The 21136-nt window shown below is 39.4% G+C and overlaps 2 protein-coding genes across 5 annotated transcripts in view; one reads left to right on the top strand and one right to left on the bottom strand.

Annotated features, from left to right (window-relative positions):
- Window positions 1–21136, bottom strand: part of LOC139983826 (uncharacterized) — a 48236-nt gene that overhangs the window by 13090 nt on the left and 14010 nt on the right. The gene's annotated exons all lie outside the window — the stretch shown is intronic.
- LOC139982626 (uncharacterized) overlaps window positions 268–21136 on the top strand; it is a 34434-nt gene continuing 13565 nt past the window's right edge. The window contains exons 1-7 of one of the 4 annotated variants that reach the window (XM_071995603.1): window positions 269–737; window positions 1717–2013; window positions 2518–2602; window positions 3180–3269; window positions 3966–4045; window positions 12504–12568; window positions 13754–21136. The exon at window positions 13754–21136 is cut by the window's right edge and continues 13565 nt beyond it. In XM_071995603.1, coding sequence (XP_071851704.1) covers window positions 1933–2013; window positions 2518–2602; window positions 3180–3269; window positions 3966–4045; window positions 12504–12539 — 372 coding nt within the window. In that variant the 5' untranslated portion in view covers window positions 269–737; window positions 1717–1932 and the 3' untranslated portion in view covers window positions 12540–12568; window positions 13754–21136. Of the gene's footprint in view, window positions 738–1716 lie in introns of all 4 variants that reach the window. The other 3 variants (XM_071995602.1, XM_071995601.1, XM_071995605.1) reach the window with 3 other exon arrangements.

Raw genomic sequence — 21136 nt, 5'->3', positions numbered from 1 at the left:
TTGCATAGTTGTAGCAAAGGTAGAACAGTTTATGATTTCTAGCAGAATCAATTTGTTTAAATAAAGGCAAACATGTTAATCTTAGATGGCAAAGCATGCTTGAGGTTATTTACACACATTATCAACTATAATTAAACCATTTTGTGATTAACTGAAACAGAAACATAATTGAAAATAAAGTAGCAGCGAACAATATTACATCACACAAATGTGTTACCTTGTTTAAACTACTTATTTCTCCTGAAGGATAGCTGTTTTTTTCTGGCAACAAAAGAGAAAGTATTAGTTTATATATTACTTAGTTATATGAAAGTGGCATGATCAAATTTAACCATTAATAAGTGAGCAACACAGGCTTTCAGTCATTACTGCAAAATCATCTCGTCCAAAAATGTCGAATTTTAGTTTTCTATTGTGCCGCCCTTTACCTTTTTCCTTGATAATTTGCTTATTTCATGAATGTTTGTGTAGCAATATCACTGTAGTATATACGGTAGCACCTGCTCAATCGTTGTTGCTAGAGTGCCCTGTGTTATCTGAAAATGGAAGCCAATGGATACACAACAATGAATCACTTTATTTTTCCACTGTTGCCGTGAGTGGAGCCTTTGAAGGAAAAACTTCGCTGTTTAAGAATTATTCACTCTTCATTAAAAAATTTACGATCGACATTGCAGGAACATTCGACTGCATCAGCCAGAGCGGTGTCATTGCAAGTTATAAAGTTGACGTTGAAGGTGAGTACCTGATTTCAGTTATCTGGAATGCGTTTGCTTAAACAAAATATCAATTAATCTGGACAATTAATCAAATTTCTTACTCTTTCTTCGACTTTATCCTTAAGATTTAGCAAGACTCACATAGTTTAGAATCATTTCGATAATCACATTATTGAGCGTGATATCATTCAACGCTCATGTGCGGTTTCCAGAACAGTGTGGCAAGATAAATGCTATATTTGAAGTATAATTGACGACATTTATATGATAACAATGGTAACACTTAATTGCGACTATGGTTGTCTAGTTAAGTAGCTTTGAAATAATATGGCATAAGTTCATTTTAGTTGATTCTAGATTTTGAGAGATGAACTGGGAGGGTTATTGAAGTGGAAGAGCGTCAATGCTATGATGGGTTAAATTAACAGCAAAAAAAATAATCTGTTATTACTTACATAGTTTTTGAACATTCAGTCCACTCTCGGCTTAAATAACAGAAATATGTAAATGTTCTTGATAATGTATGCACACTTTTATAGTTTATTATACCGATTTTAAATTTTGTTTTAAATTTTGAAAAATAATCAGTTGTTACATACATAGTTTTTGAACATTCAGTCCACTCTCGGCTAAGATAACAGAAATATGTAAATGTTCTTGATAATGTATGCACACTTTTATAGTTTACTATATCGATTTTAAAGTTTGTTTTAAATTTTGAAAAATAATCTGTTATTACATACATAGTTTTTGAACATTCAGTCCACTCTCGGCTTAGATTACAGATATATGTAAATGTTCTTGATAATGTATGCACACTTTTATAATTTATTATATTAATTATATTGATATTATATCAAGTTGCATTTCAAAATATCCAAAAGGTGCTACACTAATACATGCAATAACTCATTATAGTTGAGGTGTTAATTTGCGCAAGGTATATATATATATATATATATATATATATATGTATATATATCTTTTATCAAATTAGTTCTTCCGAAATGAGCCTTTATATTGATGGACACAATGACACGTCGGTCAACAACTCGTTATTACTTGTCAAGCCGAAGGCGCTAATCCTGCAGTAAACTTAACATGGATGTCCGATGATAGTCAACATTGGTCTTTAAAGAACATAACTACGACAGTCAAGCGTGGTGGTATGACATATGAAGCAAAACCATATTACAAACCACACTTTTAGAACATGAGGGACAAATTCAATGCAAAAGCAACGCTGGATAGAAATTCACCGAACGCAAAGTCAGTTTCAGTTATCGCACGTTTGGTAAGTGCTGTTATTAAATATTTCTCGGTTTTTACTGCTGATATTCGTTATAAATTTTCTGTGTTCTGTTAGCATTATGATAAATTCATAATTGTAGTCTGTTAAATATCTAAGTTAGTGTAGGTATAGAACAATCTGATTCAACAAATCTTCATAGTCTCCAGTATTGGCTCAATATCTAAGCATGCTCAAATCACTAATATCAGGAGGTTCTGATCCTTCAAAGTATTAACATATATCCATTGATATCATTTTAGAAAACTAATCAATTCCTCTAAGAAGTAACATGTTTTGGAGTGTAAAAATGTATTATTTGTTTCAAGTTGAATCTGAGTATCAATTGGCCTACTTTACTTAACTTTGAGATTCGGGGCCATAATATAGACATTGTGTTATTGAACGAATCCAAGTGGTAAGACTGTTCAGCCAAACGAACTAGGCGAACAGGATGTCGCAAGAAACAAGACAACCTTTAAAGTATCGGCACTTACCTTCCTCTCCCAGAGACTGAACGAAAAACTGGCATGCGTTCTAACTTTGGAAGGAGTAACCATTGCAGAGACTGATGAGGCGACGTTTAACACGTATGGTATGCATACAAACATGTTAAATTAACTACTGAGAGTATAACCTAATGTGTTGAAGCCTTTCAAAAATATTAGAATAACACACCAGCAGAAATTCCACTTAACGACCGGTTTCGTCCTTTTGGGACTCATCAGGCGAAGGTAGGAATCGAACCCCCGAATCTTGTGTCACGAACCGATGTCCGTACCACTCGACCACAGTGATTCTACTGGTATGAATGCGTATAAATTAGCTAAGCATAACTGTAATTTTTCTGGTGTGGCTTTGCTTTACGGCTTGGCCTGCCTATTAAGAGTGGTTATTCTGTGTAAATTGTCAGATTTAAGGTACCAGGGGTGCACTCTTTACAATCATAACACTTGGGTAATCCGCCCTCAATGACATACAATGTTATACAAAGCTAATCTATACGCATTCACACCAGTAGAATCACTGTGGTAATGCGTATCTCTTCAGTAAAATGTATGTCCCTGATGAAGATGACACACGTTAAATTTCCACTTTTAACAGGACGGTAGGTGAAAGTTGACACTGATGTGAACGTCATGTTTGGATTTACTATTTTGTTTGTTATGAAGGAATTCTTGTCCTTGAAGACTCCGTCAATGTGCCAGGAAATAATAACTGCAGGTCGTCCACCGGACGTCAATTCATTAAAGAATCGATTGGTAAGTATATCTCTAAATTGAAACGATGCAAAATATATGTTAACGTGTGATGTGTTATTGATATTAGTATTTCAATGGTATGGTTTACGGTTATAATAAGCATTAATAACATGTCTTTTTTTTTGTCTAAATCGGGTAACCGAGAACAGAATACCAAGATTGTGTTCGTCCTTATAGTCGTGCTCTTGTTGTTACTTTCATGTGGCATTGCTTTGTACTTACTTTGGAAGAAAATTACCGGTAACTTTTTCTTCAAAGGAACGAGAAAACAAATCATGAATTTTTTTTTTATTTTCAGAGATTAATAGCCACAAAACTGTACTTGGATTCTATCATGTTTATGGGAAGGTGCACGGAGAGGGGAGGGGTGGGTGGATTGCATGGAGTTAATTGAGAGTCACGGTAGATTTATTTTCAATTATCTTAGAAAAATATATATGTTCTTATTCGAAAGTATGTGGTTCATGAACATTATATGGTTTACTATTCTTAATTTATGACATTACGTACTTGGAATTCTTTTTCAGGAATTAATGATCAAGTAGTCGATCCGTAAGTTTCTGTCTGAAATATTTGAAATTCAACGAAACTTGTCCAATTTACAATAAGCATAATATGCTGTTTTCCTCTATACACGTCCTTCATTACAAAATACCTTTCTTACCGTTATACTTTGTTTCGAATATGAACATACAGGCATTATGCCGAGCCAAACGAGGAAAATGCTATTGCTGGTAAACCAGAGAAAATGCTTGATGAATCTACTTTGCGCTCTCGTAAGTTCCATGCAATGATATTGTAACCAAACTTGCGTAGTATTTTAACTCTGAAAGCTATTCTTTAAGCTGTATTAACTGTTTAAGCTGAGGAGTAATGTTATAATTCTTTGCCTGGGAATTCCCGTTATCCTCCTAAGTTGCTTACTATGACGTTAGCAATCGTGCACATGGCTTTTCGGTCTCCGGACGACTGGTGACCGCAACTCCGAGGCGGTGTTTTTTGAAGTAGAACATTTCCCTCGCTTAAACTTAGGCCAGTATTCAGGCTAGTATAAGAGGAACTAATGGTACGTGCAGCGTGGCACTCTTTGACAAAATCTCGCAAGACGTTCACATACGGTACGTTATCATATCATTTACTATTTTCCTAGTTGGTAGGTTTCTAATACCACGACGCCGAACTGTTTGTAGATATTGTAAACGCTTAGAATAGTATTGGATACATTTGTGAGTCGTATAAATTGTTAGCAAACTGCGCTATTGCACTGAGGGAGATTACGCCAAGTTCTTTAAGAGTAACGTTATTGACCGATTGTTATCATTTATGTTATTTAGTAGCTCTCTGAACTGCGTGACACGGTATGTACTTTAGCAAAGATCAGTGTTCTGCTGCGATTGGATATATTTCAGTTAGTCCGTAATTAGGAACATGAGTGAATAGCGTAAGTCAGCTATCAGAAAGATACGATACTGCCAATTAGTCCACCGATTGGTTCTTAGTATGTTTACATCGGTTAACGGCATTGCAAACACTGTTAAGTTAACTCTGTAGCTTTGAACCTGTTTTCATATTAAGACGCTGCGTTTGGCGTTCCGTTTATCGCCGCATTATACGCGTGTGGCGCCGCGTTGGACGCTGCGTTGGACGCTGCGTTTGGCGCTGCGTCTAGTGCCGTGTTCTACGCTGCGTTTAGACGCCGCGATGAGGAATTGCGCTAGCAGTACGTTCTGCGTAATGCAAGGATAAGTGTAATTACATTTAATGAACCTAGTAAGGAGAGGGAGGTCTGAATAAACGGTACCACTGTGCAACGGGCAATTGAACATCTTCTCTATTGCCATCTCTCTGTCGTGACTCTCTGTCGCCAACCCCAGCTTTAAAGTCTGCCCCACCAGATATAGAAGTGACGTTACGTTGGTGGCAGCGGTGGGAGTTGTATTTCGTGCTGACTGTTGGTGAACTGGGCGGAGGCAAACCAGTCCAAGGTGCTGGGGTAAACCCCTTTGGCGACAGCCTAAATAGTGACAGGATGGCCTGGGCTCTACGGGGAGAATAACAACTGGATGAGAGTCTGTCAGGATGTCAGAGGAAGGGTGCTATCGTAGCCAGCACAGTGGTGTCGAGGCAGAGAAACTGCGGGACGGTGTCCTATCGGACTGGACGGCTACACGGAGGATGGCGGTCGGACTAGCAAGGGTGAAAGTGGGTCACTCCTCCATTCCTCGGCGACATGCGGCAGGCCGATGAGAGACACTTCGACGGAAGAGAATCCTACCTGTACGGCGACGGTGGTGAAACTAATATAGGTAAGGCCAATTTGCTTTTTGCAGGTGCTGACATAAGATTGCCGCAGATGCCGATAGGTAACACTCACAGGGCCTTACCTCGTGCCCTTGACGGTTCAACACCATGGAAGGATTATTTGGTACAGTTCGAGCTGATAACTGAAATAAATAGATGGGACGAACGCTGTAGATCTCTGAAGCTTGCTGCAAGTCTACGTGGTCCGGCGCAAGCAGTTTTGATCAATTTGGAACCAGTAAGGTGTCGGAGGTTTCATTTACTAGTTTGATGCCTTGCAACAGCGATTTGGAAAAGAAATCAAACAGAAGTATTCAAGGCAATACTGTAAAACAGATCTAGAAATCCCACAGAAACCCTGCCTGAACTAGTACACGATATCAAACGTTTGCTTAGCCGTGCCTATCCACATGCCTCATTAGAGATGAAGGAGATGCTGGCTAAGGATTTCTTTATAGACGCTCTCAGAGACAGTGACATCAAATGGAAAGTATGCCAAGCACGCCCAACATACTTAGAATACGCCGTGACTATAGCAGTAGAGCTTGCAGCTTTAGGCCTAGCCGAGTCAAGAAAATATTCGTTCCTGAACTTGCGGTACTTGCTGTTGGTGACAAATTGGAGCCGAAGATGAAACCGGAAGTAGCGGATGAACTTGTAAAAGAAAAACACTCATGACTGCACTGGAGAAGGGTTTCCAGAATTCAAACAAGTAAACCGAATGGGCCAAGTGGATACAGAAGGAAGACGAGGAACGATACCAAGGACTGGCTGTGACGGAGTACAGCGAGAAGTTCCTGAAACGTTATGGACTGATGCTAGCCAGGGTTGTAGTGGATACTTCAGAGGAGATGTGCCATTGCGGCTATTGAATCACAGTGCGATGCCAATCACTATCTACAAAGGTACGGCGGTTGGCTCGTATCATGCTGTAAATGTAATTGATGCTAACACGGATAGGATATCAGTTGCCGGTCTGTATCAGAATCTTCGGGTTCAGGGCGGTCGTCCGGAGCAACCAGACGAATGGAGCTGGCGAAGCATGTGCGGGATCTAGCCTAGAGAAGTTGCTGCAACCTGAACACGGCTCAACGGAGACAGAGATGGTAGCGGAGATGCTGGCTGAGTTTGCTGACGTGCTCGCGAAGTCCTTTGAGGACCTGGGACGAACCAACTTGGCGGAGCACCGAATATACAAAGACAACGCGAAATCTATTCGACAGGCAGCTAGAAGACTCCTATTTTATCAGAAAGCGGAAGCGAAAAAGAAAATTAAGAGGATGTTACGTGAAGACGTTTTAAGCCTTCATCTAGTACTTGGTATTCTCCGGTGGTATTGGTTAAAAAGAAAGATTGCTCCACTAGATTCTGCGTAGATTACCGGAAGCTGAACGCCGCCACTACGAAGGATTGCTATCCCATTCCCCGTATCGATGACTCTCTGGATACACTGGCAGGTTCGAGTTGGTTTTCCACATTGGATCTGGCCAGTGGTTACTGGCAGGTAGAAATGGAGGAAGGAGACCGACCGAAAACGGCATTCGTGACCTACAGTGGCTTTTATCAACTCAAAGTATTACCTTTTGGGTTATGCAGCGCTCCCGCTACGTTTGAGAGATTGGTGGAGAGGTTGTTGAAAGGGCTGCAGTGACAGACGTGTCTTTTGTACTTGGACGACGTCATAGTCCATGGAGACACATTTGAGAAAGCGGTACTCAGGCTGACCGAAGTGTTGAGTAGGCTACGGGACGCCGGACTAAAACTTTCTCCCAAGAAGTGTAACCTGTTTTAGAACCAAGTAACCTAATTGGGCCACATCGTTTCCCAAGATGACATTTTACCAGATAAGGACAAAACATAAGCTGTAACAGATTGGCCAAGTCTATCGTCTACGACGCAGCCGTTCGTAGCTTTGTTGGACTCTGCTCTTATAACCGAAGGTTCATCTAAGGATTTGCCGAAATATGTTCTCAATTAGTTGACTGAGAAAAAAAATTGAAGTTCAAGTGGACAGAACTGAAACGAGCCCTGACGTCAGCACCTGTGTTAGCATACCCTATTTACAATGAAACGTTTATCTTAGATACGGATGCTTGTGACGTAGGAATTGTTGCTGTACTTTCGCGGAGGCAGCCAGGAAAACAGTGCGAGAGGGTAATTGTATATTTTAGCACGTCTCTTTCGAAGACAGGATGACGCTAATGTGTCACTCGGAAAAAAATTGCTGTCTGTTGTCGCCTCAGTAAAGCACTTCCATCACTACCTATACTGAAGAAATTTCTTGTTGAGAACTGACCATCCAGCACTTAGATGGCTGACGAACTTTCGAATTCCCGAAGGGCAAGTGGCAAGATGCCTGGAGACGTTCATGACGTATGACTTTTAAATACAGCATAGACCCGGAAAACAACATGGAAATGCTTATCACGAAGACCTTGTGAATACTGTACCTACTGTAAAAGGGTCAAAGCCAGAGAATAAGTTGGTGTTAATGAACAAGTATCTGATATTACATCACCAGGACTATGCACGTTAATGGAAAAGGAAGAGAACAATGATATCGAAAACCCAGAGGCTAACAGTGAACTAGGTACACCGCCCGAACAGAAGACGAACTCATGGATTCGGACCAGAACGAACGGAGAATAGAGAGACATACAAGTTTGTGATAAAGATATTGAACTTATCTTTCTTTGGAAAAGATTCAGAACTCGAGAACTCGTGTGAACAAGTCGCATCTGAGAGTTCTACTTTGAGAAACTACTAGACACATTGGGTTCGGCTCCAGTTGCGAGACGGAGTCCTCCACCGATGCTTTGATTCTGGAACAGAAGCAACGCAGTAATGGCAACTTGTAGTACCACAGGAACTGCAAGAAGAAATACTGGAGAAGGCTCACAACCATCGTATTTCTGTTCACCTCATGGGGAGGAAGACCCTAAGTAGAATACGTAGCCATTTCTACTGGAGCGGGTACCGTCGAGCTGTGGAGAAGTGGTTTAAGAATTGTGATACCTTTGGGTCAAGAAAGGCCCGTATGAAGAGACCGAAGGGGAAAATGAAGCAGTATATCTCCGGTGAGCCTCTTCAAAGATGCGCTACGGACATAATGGGTCCACTTCCAGTGTCAGACAGGGGAAATAAGCATGCGCTAGTGTTAACAGATTATTTCAGCATATGGACGGAGGCTTACGCTTTGCCGGATATGGAAGCAGGAAGAGTTGCGAATATATTGATAGAAATGTTTTGGGTTGCTTCGGAATACCAGGTGAAATTCATATAGACCAAGGACGACAGTTCAAGTCTAAATTGTTCCAACAGATGTGCAAACTTCTTGACGTCAAAAAGACAAGGACTACAAAATTCTATCCGCAATCGAACCGTATGATGGATACATTTAACAAGACGCTGAAGGCGATGCTGTCCACAGCAGTAAGCGAGAATATAAAAGACTGGGATCCTGTCTTCCCCTTGTTATGATGGCATACAGATCAGCCGAGCTCGATAGTACAGGGTATTACCCAGCTGAACTTTTGCTTGTGCGACAAGCCATAGTACCGTTACAATTCACCTCCCAAAGACACCTGGTGAGACGACAAAATCGCTTAACCAGTACGCCGAGGAATTCGAACGGCGATTAAGGATAGTAAATGAATATTCAAGGAAACATTTCAAGATTGCGAGTGAGGAACAGAAGAGATTACATGACAGGAGAGCCTTTTGTCAGACCTATCAGGATGGAGATCTGATATGGCTCCTAAATACTACCAAGGAGAAAGACATCTTCCTTAAACTGCAGAGACCCTGGGTAGGGCCAAAAAAGTACTCAAGAAACTGACTGACGTACTCTTTCGTGTTAAAATGGGGCCAAGAATGCGACTAAAAGTGATACATCACGACCGATTGAAAGCTTACACGGGTGACGATCCCCCTCTAGCCAGAGATGGAAACCAAGATAGTCTCCACAATGTCAAAGTTATATTTATTTTTATTTTTTCAGAAAATTAAGAAAGATAAGTTCGAGGTTCAGTACTGTTGTACAAGCTGCAGTAAGAAGATCTCAAAGAGGGGCGATCTTGACAACTATTACAAGGAGAAGCACGAGAAACCTAGACGACAGTTCATTTGCCAGCATTGTGATTAGTCTTCTGACAGGAGGTTCGACATCACACGTCACACTGCCAGCCGACACACCGAGAATGCCAAACTTTAAGTTCCTTGCACTGTTACCAACAAAACCTACGAAGTAGAACCAGAACATGGATGAAGAAAACGGCAAAGCAACGGCGTTAAGGCACCTCCGAAATTCAAGAGGGAAAATTCATGGCCATCACTAGATTCCCTAATGATGGGAAGAACAAGAGGGAGGGAGGGCAAAGACCGCCGTCCCCTCCGCCTACACCACAAACTACACCGGCGAGGAGAAAGAATTTCCACTAAACTTCCCCCGTTCTCATCAACCTATTGGCCAAACAGTCAACGGCAATCCCCCCGATCGGCCCTGTCCATTATACGAGAGGATAAAGTTGTCCTGGAAGACGATAACAAGTTGTAACAAATGGTGACCACTAAAGTATTCCGAGATGGACGAATCAAGGTCGTGGTTGAAAGATTCAAGAGGAACGACGCGTGGAACTGAGCCATTTGTGTATATAACTTGTAATTATTTTTGTAATGTAAATATGATAAGAGTCTATGTGTTATTGTTTTAAGATAACGAGAGTGGTAGCCGTGTTATTCTAGCGTAGGAAACTTTGTTAAAATTAGGTAGTTTCATGTAGTTAGTTTCATAGTTAGTTCCAAGTTAGTTTCAAGGGAGTAAATGCGAGAACGCATTAGGAACTGAGGTGGTAGGTGTGTAACCATACTTGCGTTATATTTTAACTTCGAAAGTAATTAGTTCGACTTACGCTGTATTAACTGTTAAAGCTTAAAAGAAATGAAATCGTGCACCTGGTCTTTCGGTCTCCAGAAGACTGGTGACCGCAACTCGGTGTTTTTCTGAAGTTCTCACGCATGTAAACTTAAGCCAGTATTCAGGCTAGTATAAAAGGAACTGATGGTACGTGCAGCGTGGCACTATTTGACAAAAATCTCTCAAGACGTCTACGTACGGTACGTTATCATATCATTTACTATTATCCAAGTTGGTATGTGTCTAATACTACGACGCCGAACTGTTTGTAGATATTGTAAACGCTTAGAATTTTATTGAATACATTTGCGAGTCGTATACATTGTTAGCAAACTGCGCTATTGCACTGAGGGAGATTACGCCCAGATCTTTAAGAATTAACGTTATTGACCGATTGTTTTCACTTACGTTATTTAGTAGCGTTCTGAACTGCGTGACATCGTATGTACTTTAGTAAAGATCAGTGTTCTGCTGTGATTGGATATATTTCAGTTAGTCCGTAATTAGGAACATGAGTGAATAGTGTAAGTCAGCTATCAGATAGATACGTTACTGCCATTTAGTCCATCAATTGGTTCTTAGTATATTTACATCGGTTAATGGCATGACAAACACTGTTAAGTTAACTCTGTAGCTTTGAACCTGTTTTCATATTTAGACGCTGCGTTTGGCGTTCCGTCCATCGCCGCGTTATACGTTGCGTTATACGCTGCGTGTGGTGCCGCGTTGGACGCTGCGTTTGGCGTTGCATTTAGCGCCGTGTTATACCTTAAGAACTGTGGGGCAAAACGAAGGATCTTTATTGCAAAATTGACACTTTTCAAAGGAGACGACTTCGAAATATTCTCAACATTAGATGGACCAATAATAATATGTTATCAAATGATGAGCTCTACAACGAAACCAACCAAACACCTTGGTCATCCATAGTCGCACATAGGAGATTGAGATTTTCCGGTCATGTAGCAAGACTCCAGGAGGACGCTCCAGCAAAGGTTGCTTTAAGAGAAGCACAGAGAAATACTGCTAAACCAGTTGGAAGGCCCGTGACTACCTTGCTTGGAAAAATAAAGTCACAATTTAAGGACATCAATATTAACAATTTCGAGGAAGCAATAAACCTTGCGCAAGATCGTGATACGTGGCGGAGGTTAATCACTGAGCATGTCGGATAGACGAGACTCAACTTACTACTACTACTACTACTACTACACCTTGCGTTCTGCGTTTGGCGTTGGGCGCCGCGTCGTACGTTGCGTTATACGCTGCGTGTGGCGCCGCGTTGGACGATGCGTTGGGCGCTGCGTTTAGTGCCGTGTTCTACGCTGCGTTTAGACGCCGCTTTGAGGAATTGCGCTGACAGTTACGTTCTGCGTAATCATGGATAAGTGTAAAACATTGAATGAAACTAGTAAGGAGACAGAGGTCTGAATAAACGGTACCACTGTGCCACAGGCGATTGCACCTCTTCTCAATTGTCATCTTTTTGTCGTGACTCTCTTTCGCCAACCCCAGCTTTAAAGTCTGCCCCACAAGACAGGGAAGTGACATTACAATATATTGACGTCAAGATAAATGCACGTTCATTCAACACTCCTTCTCACTTAGTATAATCTAAACTACAGTTAAATATGTAGTCGAGAATGAACAAACTTCAGCAAAAATGGTAAATGTTAATTTAAATAGCTTTCTGAAACAAACAGGCAATAATGTATCTTAAAATTGTCCTAAGAACAACGTATTAACAAGTCCTTATATTCCAATATATTTTTTCTAAACAACCCGCCTTTCTTCATTTTGCTATAGATTCATCAAAAGCTTACACAGGAACACGAGGGGAAGAATTGAATACTGTTCAGCTTTTTTCCTGTTTTTTTACTGCTTGTTGACAGGAAATTTATTTATTTAGTTTGGTATCCAATATTAATATTAATATTCTATCTATGGAATGTGACAAATTAAGCAACGAAGTTTGCTACAACCGCATTGTATTATATTCTCAAGAATGTGTCTTTCAGCATGAAGTTACCAGAACCACCACGAATAATCGATGAACGAAGAACATCAGAATGCGATGAAAACGGTAAATATATAGGCAATGTTATAATTCTTTGCCGGGAAATCCCCGTTAAGTTGTTATATTGCGGCATAACTAATATATATGAGGAGTTATAATCAATATATTTGGTATATCATTTTGTCACACATGGCGCCTCATACACTTCCTGCACAACCTAAGTACATGCAAACTTAAATTACTATAGTGTAGCTAACTGCGTCACTGAATTCTACGTATGTTACAGTTAGCATTAGGGCTTCACTGTGCCAGTCGGGGGTATGTTGTGATTTCAGTCCTTATTTAGTAGGCCTTCGAAAGAAAAGATAGCTACCGTATTATGTTAACACTTAATGTTGATCATACTCAATTATGACGATAAGTAAGGTTGTTTTGTGGTCAAGGGCGTAGGAACGGGGGGGGGGGGGGGCTGGGGGGCGCCAGCCCCCCAGTGAAAAATATGGGGGGCGGAAGTATCATTCCGCCCCCCCCCCCCACTCCGCGAGTCAGAAAACCCCTTTTTCATTTCCAAATGAGAAAAAAATCTCATTTGGAGCACCAAATTGCATCTATAAGGCCAGATGAAAATGCAAAATTATTTACAAAATGGATTGGGTGTTGAAGTGTGCTGTATTGCACCAAATTGCATCTGAGGCCACCTAGAAATGCAAAAGAATTCCAAAGGGGAGGGGGACACCCCCTCTCCTTAGACCCCTCCCCCAGGCCGGCCATCAGTCTTCAGCCCCCCCACTCAAAAGTACCTTCCTACGCCACTGTTTGTGGTTCTTAAAAGCACATATCCCCAACATTGAAAGTGTACCTCTATTGAAGGTGAACATTAAAATATTACAACAGGTACAAATACCTAACTTTGAAACGTTGCCTTCGATAAGTTCCCTAGCTTAGTGTGTGATATGTCACTACCAGTAATAGTGAATATCGTTTTCTTTGATGTAATCGAATCGGTGTACATATATAATGGAAGCACACAACATGGGAGGTGTGTACTATATGTTTATCTCTCGATTTCAATGTATACGTGTAAAAATTTGCTGTTTATAACACACAAGTCTGGTACCATGTCAGCCGATTTACAATCTATCAAAACCCCAAGGCTGAATGAATAATTATATCATACCGGTAACTACTAGGCATTTTTCTCAGTTACCCTGGACGATGAATACCAGCGCTGGTTTTATCTTACCGATGTAGAAATAACACCTCAAATGGAATTGCTGTATGCGACCTTCACACATCATTGAGTAGAACAGAATGCACGCACTATGAAGGAATTGATCGTGTTTAGCAGGATTGTATTAATTTATGTTTGAGGTTCTCAGAAGAAACACGCTAATTGTACAGAAAGAGGAAGTTCAAGTGACCATGAAGGGTAGAGGTGAAGGTAAGATTTAATTAGTAGTAGTTTTTAAGGACAACTTTAAAGTTTTGAAAACTTATATTTTCCCCGTTGGCTGCTATTCAAGCTATATATATACATATAACAGAACTGGATGGCTAAAACAGATTTACATTAGTTAAGACTTTTGTCAACAGATAATACCGTCAATAAATATAAACCTGGCAAGTAAGATATCCCATCTTAACAGATTTCTACACGTTACTGTATTACATTACTGCTTAACCGAAGTATATACATATGACTGTAACTTTTAGGATTCCACTTAGTCTAGAAGCCCTACTATTATACACAAATAAATTGAATAAACCTATGCAGAAAACGTGCGTTAATCCATTCGCTATAATATGCACCATCGTGCATACAGGCACTCACCTGGTGGAGTTAAGTCACATGGAAAGTTGGTATTGTAACTCAATAACGCAGGTATCTCGGCCCTTCCGCGATACTACACAGTTGTGTTTAAAACAACATTTTGCGTTTTGTCGCCGTTTTCTACTTTTTTGACAAGTCCATCGAGTTTCTTACATATATTTTTCCCTGCCAAAAGCGTTAATTGGCGAGTAATTAAGGACATTTGCAGATAATGAGAAAAGTGTCGTCCGACAATTAACATACCGGTATTTGATATTAACCGCACACAGTTCACCCAACCCACCAGTTTGAATTCAGCCAATCAGAGATACCATTAACGACATGTCCCTACAGGGGTTTGAATCCTTAGGTAGCCGTCCTGACCTAGTACGAACCAGCAGAGAGAGGCTGTGGATGCAACTCCCTCGCACCATTCAACCTCATGGGCTCAACATTCAGGAAGGACATTTTCTTTTGTCCCCTCCTTCTCCCCTTGCCCCCCCCCCCATCACACCTATTCTCATAGCTCTCTTCCACCCTTTTTCTCCACACCTTTCTGCCTTTGTCCTTCTCCAGTTTATTCCATACCCTCTTCCCTTAATCCTCTCTTTGTCCCTCTACTGTTTATCTCCTACCTCTCCTCTTCCTCTGTTGGTTTCTTTCTTTCTTCTCTCCATCCCTTACCTACTACTCCCTTACATCTATCTCTTTATGCTCACCATGCTCATTAACCTGTCTGTATTATGTGTGTGTATTGTCCCTTCTGTTACTGGTACTTGTCATTTAGCCTTTGAAGAAGATCCTGCTAGGATCGAAACGTCAGGCCAACTTACTTTTACACATAGGGATAACTAATAAGCTGTTTTTATCCTCAGTTTTTACACCCTGGACTTTCATCCCCAAAATACTCCTTAGTTCTGGAGGGGTGTGCAAATTATAAGCGTTTCGTCTGGCTAAAGACGCGCCGACAAGAATTGCCTCCTTTAAGTCGAATGTGTGTTAATTAAACTTTATTTTCGTCTCCATTACAAAAGGTAATCAATGGTTTTTTCTAGTTTGTTTAACCACTAAGTTAACTGGGGTATTTACTCCATGTTGATGAATTCTTGAAGTAAATGATGACAAGAGAGTGTGACATTGTTTTAATGCTGAGACACAAACGTGGCCTTTAGTCCGAATAAAATTGGTCATTTTGTATTGCTTAACTTACAGGAAACGTGTGCTTTACATGGGCTACCAAGGGAATCTTTGCTGCGGTACTCGGTTTGTTAAATGGATACATCTTTTATACTTACACTTTTTAACGGAGTATTGAACACATACTTTGTGACATTTTGTAGTTACGCGAGCATTGAGTTAAGGCATATTTCAAGAACAATGTCGTGATGATATAACCCAACACATACTGTGACCCATCAATATAACAATTAAAATAGTCAGTGGTTAAACGAAGAAACATTTGAAGCAAACCTAATTATTTAAACTTTTACACACTACTTGTGAATTCGATATGTAAAGACAAACAATTAGTCAATTCAGTGTATTAACAAATACGAACCGTACGTTATTGGGTGTTGAAACCGTAACGTCATGAAATTATGTAAATGCTCGAGTGTTAAGATGGGATGCTTTGGCTCTGTGGCTGACTATAGAACAAAGATATGTACGTCTGTTACAAACGATAGCCAGTCTCATTGCAAACCATCCACTATCAAATGGCTCGTGATACGAATCTACGTGGCCGTTTTTATTTATATATTGATAAGTTAATCAAATGAGCAAATGATTTGTAGTGTTATTTTTCTTGGAACACTGAATGTTATTCTACAGCAATCATTATCACATCTCTATGTTGCCTAAGCACTTATTAAGAAGTGAAACTCACTAACTTCAATGTTAACCTTGGGATGGAGAATTAAACTTGCAATACAGTTTGGTCGAAGATGTTTTTAGATTGGCACTAAAGGACCAAAAGTGGAAACAACATATTTGAGACGGTAATTTTCGTACTACTAATATTTTCACTTTTTTGACTTTGTAGTATAATGCAAACAACATTTTGTTACTACACAGGCGTCCCTCCACTTTTTCTGTGGTCGTGTTTAACAAAAATTACAACACTACACAGCAAATGAATGCACCTCACCAACGCTTCACAAGTACAATTACATGTGTCGGAAGTAATTCACCTCAACTGCCACACACGTATATCTCATAAATAAGTTCAAAAGAATTTTTTACTTTACACTCTGACTAGCTATATATCTCGCCAACTGCTGCACCGACAAGTGTAATGCGTCATACTTTCTGACGTAAGGGATATACAAACAAATAATTGTCTGTCAAATTCTTCTTAATTCAATACATTTTAGGGGAATCTCCTCTCGTGCAAATAGACCATACCTTCTTGGCAGCCGCGACTGCAGAAGATGCATTCAAACATTGGCCATCAACATGCCATGAGCTGAGGTATGTTTATACGAAGTTTTGTGAACAAGCATTTACACTGTCAGTATTTCAGAAATTGTGAGTATATCAATGATATTTATTTATCTACATGTAATGACTTTCATTTTCCAGAAAGTTACAGGTTACTGAGTGCTTTAATGACCAGCCGACTAATCGTCCGACCATCAGTGATCTTATTGAGAAAGTGAAAGAGGTAAGAACTGAAAACAATTGTTGTTATCGATATAATAGTAACTGATGAAACAAGTTTCAATGCAATATAGGCGAAGGTGACACAAAGACTGTGCTTTTTTTAATCGACATGCCAGTATAACAGTATAACAGACTTCCGCGGTATTACAGATCAGTATCAGTGTAACAGTATTACAGACTTCCGCAGGAGAACAAAATAACTCTTCATAATCACATAAGGGCGATGTTTATTACCATATCCTCAGGAAATAAACATTTAATATAGTTTCTTCAAGACTCTTGAAATCGTTTCATACTCATTATCTAATTATCAGAATTTTATGCAATATACCACTAGAATTGACAACTTCTATCTAACGTGTACTTGACACATAGGTCTCTACGATTGTCATATGGGAAACAAATACGGCATCAACGTAAACATTAGAGGCATCAATAAGCCAGTAGGATATGTACGTCCCACTGAGCGGGGAAAATATTACTGCAGTTATTGACGTGGAGAAATGAGTTGCAGTAGTATTGAGATATACAATTTGAGCATTAGGTTAAAGCTCAACTATGGAAACATTTTTTTTTCTGGAGGGGGGGGGGGATTTTTCATTACTTTGGGAGTTAACATTCCCATAATCAACATAACCTACTATAACCCATCAAAAAACCACCACGAAAATGGACATTTTAGGTAGTCACGTGACATGTACCTCTGGAATGTCTGAAAATAGAGATTGACCCAAAGGAGCCTCTGGTCACCGTGTGACGTCATCTTTGGTATACCGCGAAAATCAAACGCTGATATAGGCACTGTTTATACACAGATAGCGAACAATTGTACTGTATTTGACTTTCAATTTCGAGCGTTTGAAAAGCTGTTAGCTTAAAACAGGAACACATAAAGGTAAACAACTAGTTATAAGACAATTTTAAGACTTAAGCAGAACATTTAGTAAAGTGGGCTATTTTATATGCAAAATTTCCACTCGTATGGAGGCATCGTTTAAAAAGCGGGGCGTCTATAGGTACGTTCGGTACAATAAATCGTCGAACATGCAAGCAGCTTGCCGATTTCGTAATACAATTTGATCGCAAGATACCGCAAAGTAGACATAAAGATGTCTCATGCGTGATAGGTCGCGGGAAAATGGTTTATGTTACTGCCAACAAATTACCAAAAAACACTTAACATAATTGAACAACTACGAGAAAACGCTGGCCCCAATCAACCAGGGTAGCATATGCATGACTTAGCTTCAGCTGAACATAGTACTTACTCGTTTTAATATCCAAAAGTACAAACACAGAAAAAGTATCCTGTCAATAAACCAAATTTAGCAGTGAATATCCAAATCCACGTTTCTCGTTCAAGCATGAGTGAAATACTACCGTGACTCTACATTAGCTATGTCCGCCACAACTGTTGAAAGTAAGTTTGGTATGCATGGTCATGCAAGGTCATGCATGTGGACTCATGGGCATGAGATACTCCCGGTGCTGAAAAATCTTTCTGCGTGGATCTCACAAAATTGATCCAACGTTTACGGCGTTTTACGTCGGTTCTTTTACTCAGAAAGCTACAAAGGCTGACGCTTTTTTTGGCTGAGGTATAACTGCAACCTCCAACCATGGAGCTGTTGGGAACATAACAGCTCCCTGCTCCAACAACACAGAATTGTGGCATTTCGGGGAAATAAGAGTAATATCGTTGATGTTTTTGGCAGCTCAAGTATACAACAAATATCATGCAGTCGATTGAACCCCTTTTCTTCTGAGATACGATCTTTATATGTAAAATACCAAGTTTGATTACAATAGAAGTTCCTTTGAGAAAACCTGGCCATATACTAACAGCTCTCTAAGGTATAGGATAGAATAGTTTTGTTTTTCCTCTTAAGCACATTTATAAAATAAAAATAATGCTTTCTTCTATCGTCGGAGCACAAATGTAGCATTTATCACAACAACTTGCATGAAATAATAAGAAGTATCATCTTTAATGCCGGTTTAATCAGTATTAATTGATCATTTTAATGCACATATGTCGTGTGTTAGTTTGATATAGTAATAACTGAACGAGGAAATGACTTCAGATGATCGTAATCAGTTTCCCATTGTTTAGTTCCCAAAATAGCTTTATACATGTGAAGGGCATATAAATATATAAAACAATGTTACGACTGATTACCGATCTCTTGTTAGTTAGGTCTTCGTCAACGATGTTCCTTGTTTACTATACTCAACTCTTACTCGCAGTATTCCTGGAATCAGTGGACCTAACACTGTGTGTTTACAAGACCTACATACATGATGATGACACTCTCTTCACCTTGCTTTGCGTTTTCAACAAAACATTTATCTCAAATAGTACACATATGTCAGTTACTTACATGTATTCGTAGTTTACGTTTTTTAGCCCTTAGTGTCAGCAGCTAGCGTATTTCATGTATACGTTCTATCGACAAAAATATGTAGTCTTTAAGGGAATAGTCAGAAGTCACATTCATAGATCCTTACCTAAAGCCATCTACAACACATATATGTTCTGTACAACTGAAAACAATTTGACTTCCCACACTTTACAAGAAACAGAAACAATGTAACAATTAAAACCAGGATATGATCCTGTTTTCCCATTTTAACAATTACACGTTTGAGTTAGAATAAAGAAAATATATTGGTTATTGTGTTGAACTTATTCCAACTTTCTGAATTTTATAGGGCGATAGCGAAATACACAGTATATATTCACTTTCGCTCACTGTTTAATATTCTCAAAGGGATTTCATTTTTAATGTTATTTATAACCTCTTGTTTATTTTTCTTTAACATATGGTCATCTAACCCATAACACAGCGATTAAAGCTGAAAAGTGCAATGACAGATTTCCGTGTCATAATCAGGCTTTCTGTTTCGCAATGATGCAGTAGTATCTTGCCTTTCGGTAAATGTTTATCTAACTCGAGGCTCACCTGCTATTGTAACGCTAATATACAGTCTAAGATTCTGGGGGCGCCAAAATACATGGCTATGTGATAGGAAAGACGTGCTTTAAATCTCGCTATCACATGCACAGCATATAACGCATAGTTAAACGAGTGAAGAAAGAGCACTGAGTAGATTTTGTAATCGATTACTACAGTCTGCCACGGTACAGACAAACATCGGCATGAAGCCCTCAATGTTAGAAAGAAAAACACGTACTTAAACGAATATGGTTCCAAACGAGGTCTTGATACTGAAGTAGATTTCTATAACTATGCAAACTTAAGTGTAAAGACGAATACAACATACAGAGACGACCATAATGGTCGGAGCCAGGGCTAATACCGAAACAAACGATTCAGAATGGGAGCTAAGACTGATTCACAAGTCTCGAGATCTGATTCAGCTTAGCTGGTGAGCAGACGTCACGTGACCTGTAGTCTACGGATATAGAAGGCGACGTATACAATGACCAATGACAGCACAATATCTTACGGATTATTTTATATGCCGCTTAGATAGTAATTTGAGGAATCCGATATGACAGTGCACTGTTCATGTGCAATGTTAAAGTGCAATGTTAAAGTTCACTAAAGGAATCACAAAAGAGAAACAATGAAAATAAAGAATGCAATAACCGAAGTTAAAGAATTTCAATTAATATCTAGTTAATATATCGTTCACGATCATATTTAACAATGGTTTTTAGCCATGACTATTATTTTTCTTAAACTAAATTAATCTAAAATACTTTCCAAATCATATGACAAAATCCTGACAACTTGGGTGTAACAAAACAAAAGTAAATATGCAGTGTCTGGTGAACATAATAGATGAAATAGAGGATGAAAAGCGAGAAACGAAGATGCGGCCCCTTTACAGCAGTATAGAATGAGCTAGTGAGATATAAGTATGTAAATGAGGTTATTTTATCGGATGATTATCTTAGCATTTAAAGAGTTGCATTGGTTGTAAAGGAAAGCGAAAACCAAAAGAGAACAAACATTAGATATAATTTAAAAAGTTGAACTTTGCAAAAAACACAACGCTTTCATAACTGTAAACTTAATATGCACTGCATATACCAAACTAACATCGGGAACTCCTTACCTTCTGGACGAATCACTTATGCATTTCCCGCGCCAACTCTTGTCAAGTGACAAAAAAACTACAATCAACTGTATCGT

Source organism: Apostichopus japonicus, chromosome 16 (assembly GCF_037975245.1).
Source record: "Apostichopus japonicus isolate 1M-3 chromosome 16, ASM3797524v1, whole genome shotgun sequence".
NCBI lineage: Eukaryota > Metazoa > Echinodermata > Holothuroidea > Aspidochirotida > Stichopodidae > Apostichopus > Apostichopus japonicus.
Note: the sequence above shows the minus strand (reverse complement) of the source record. Positions and strands in the feature narration are given on the sequence as shown.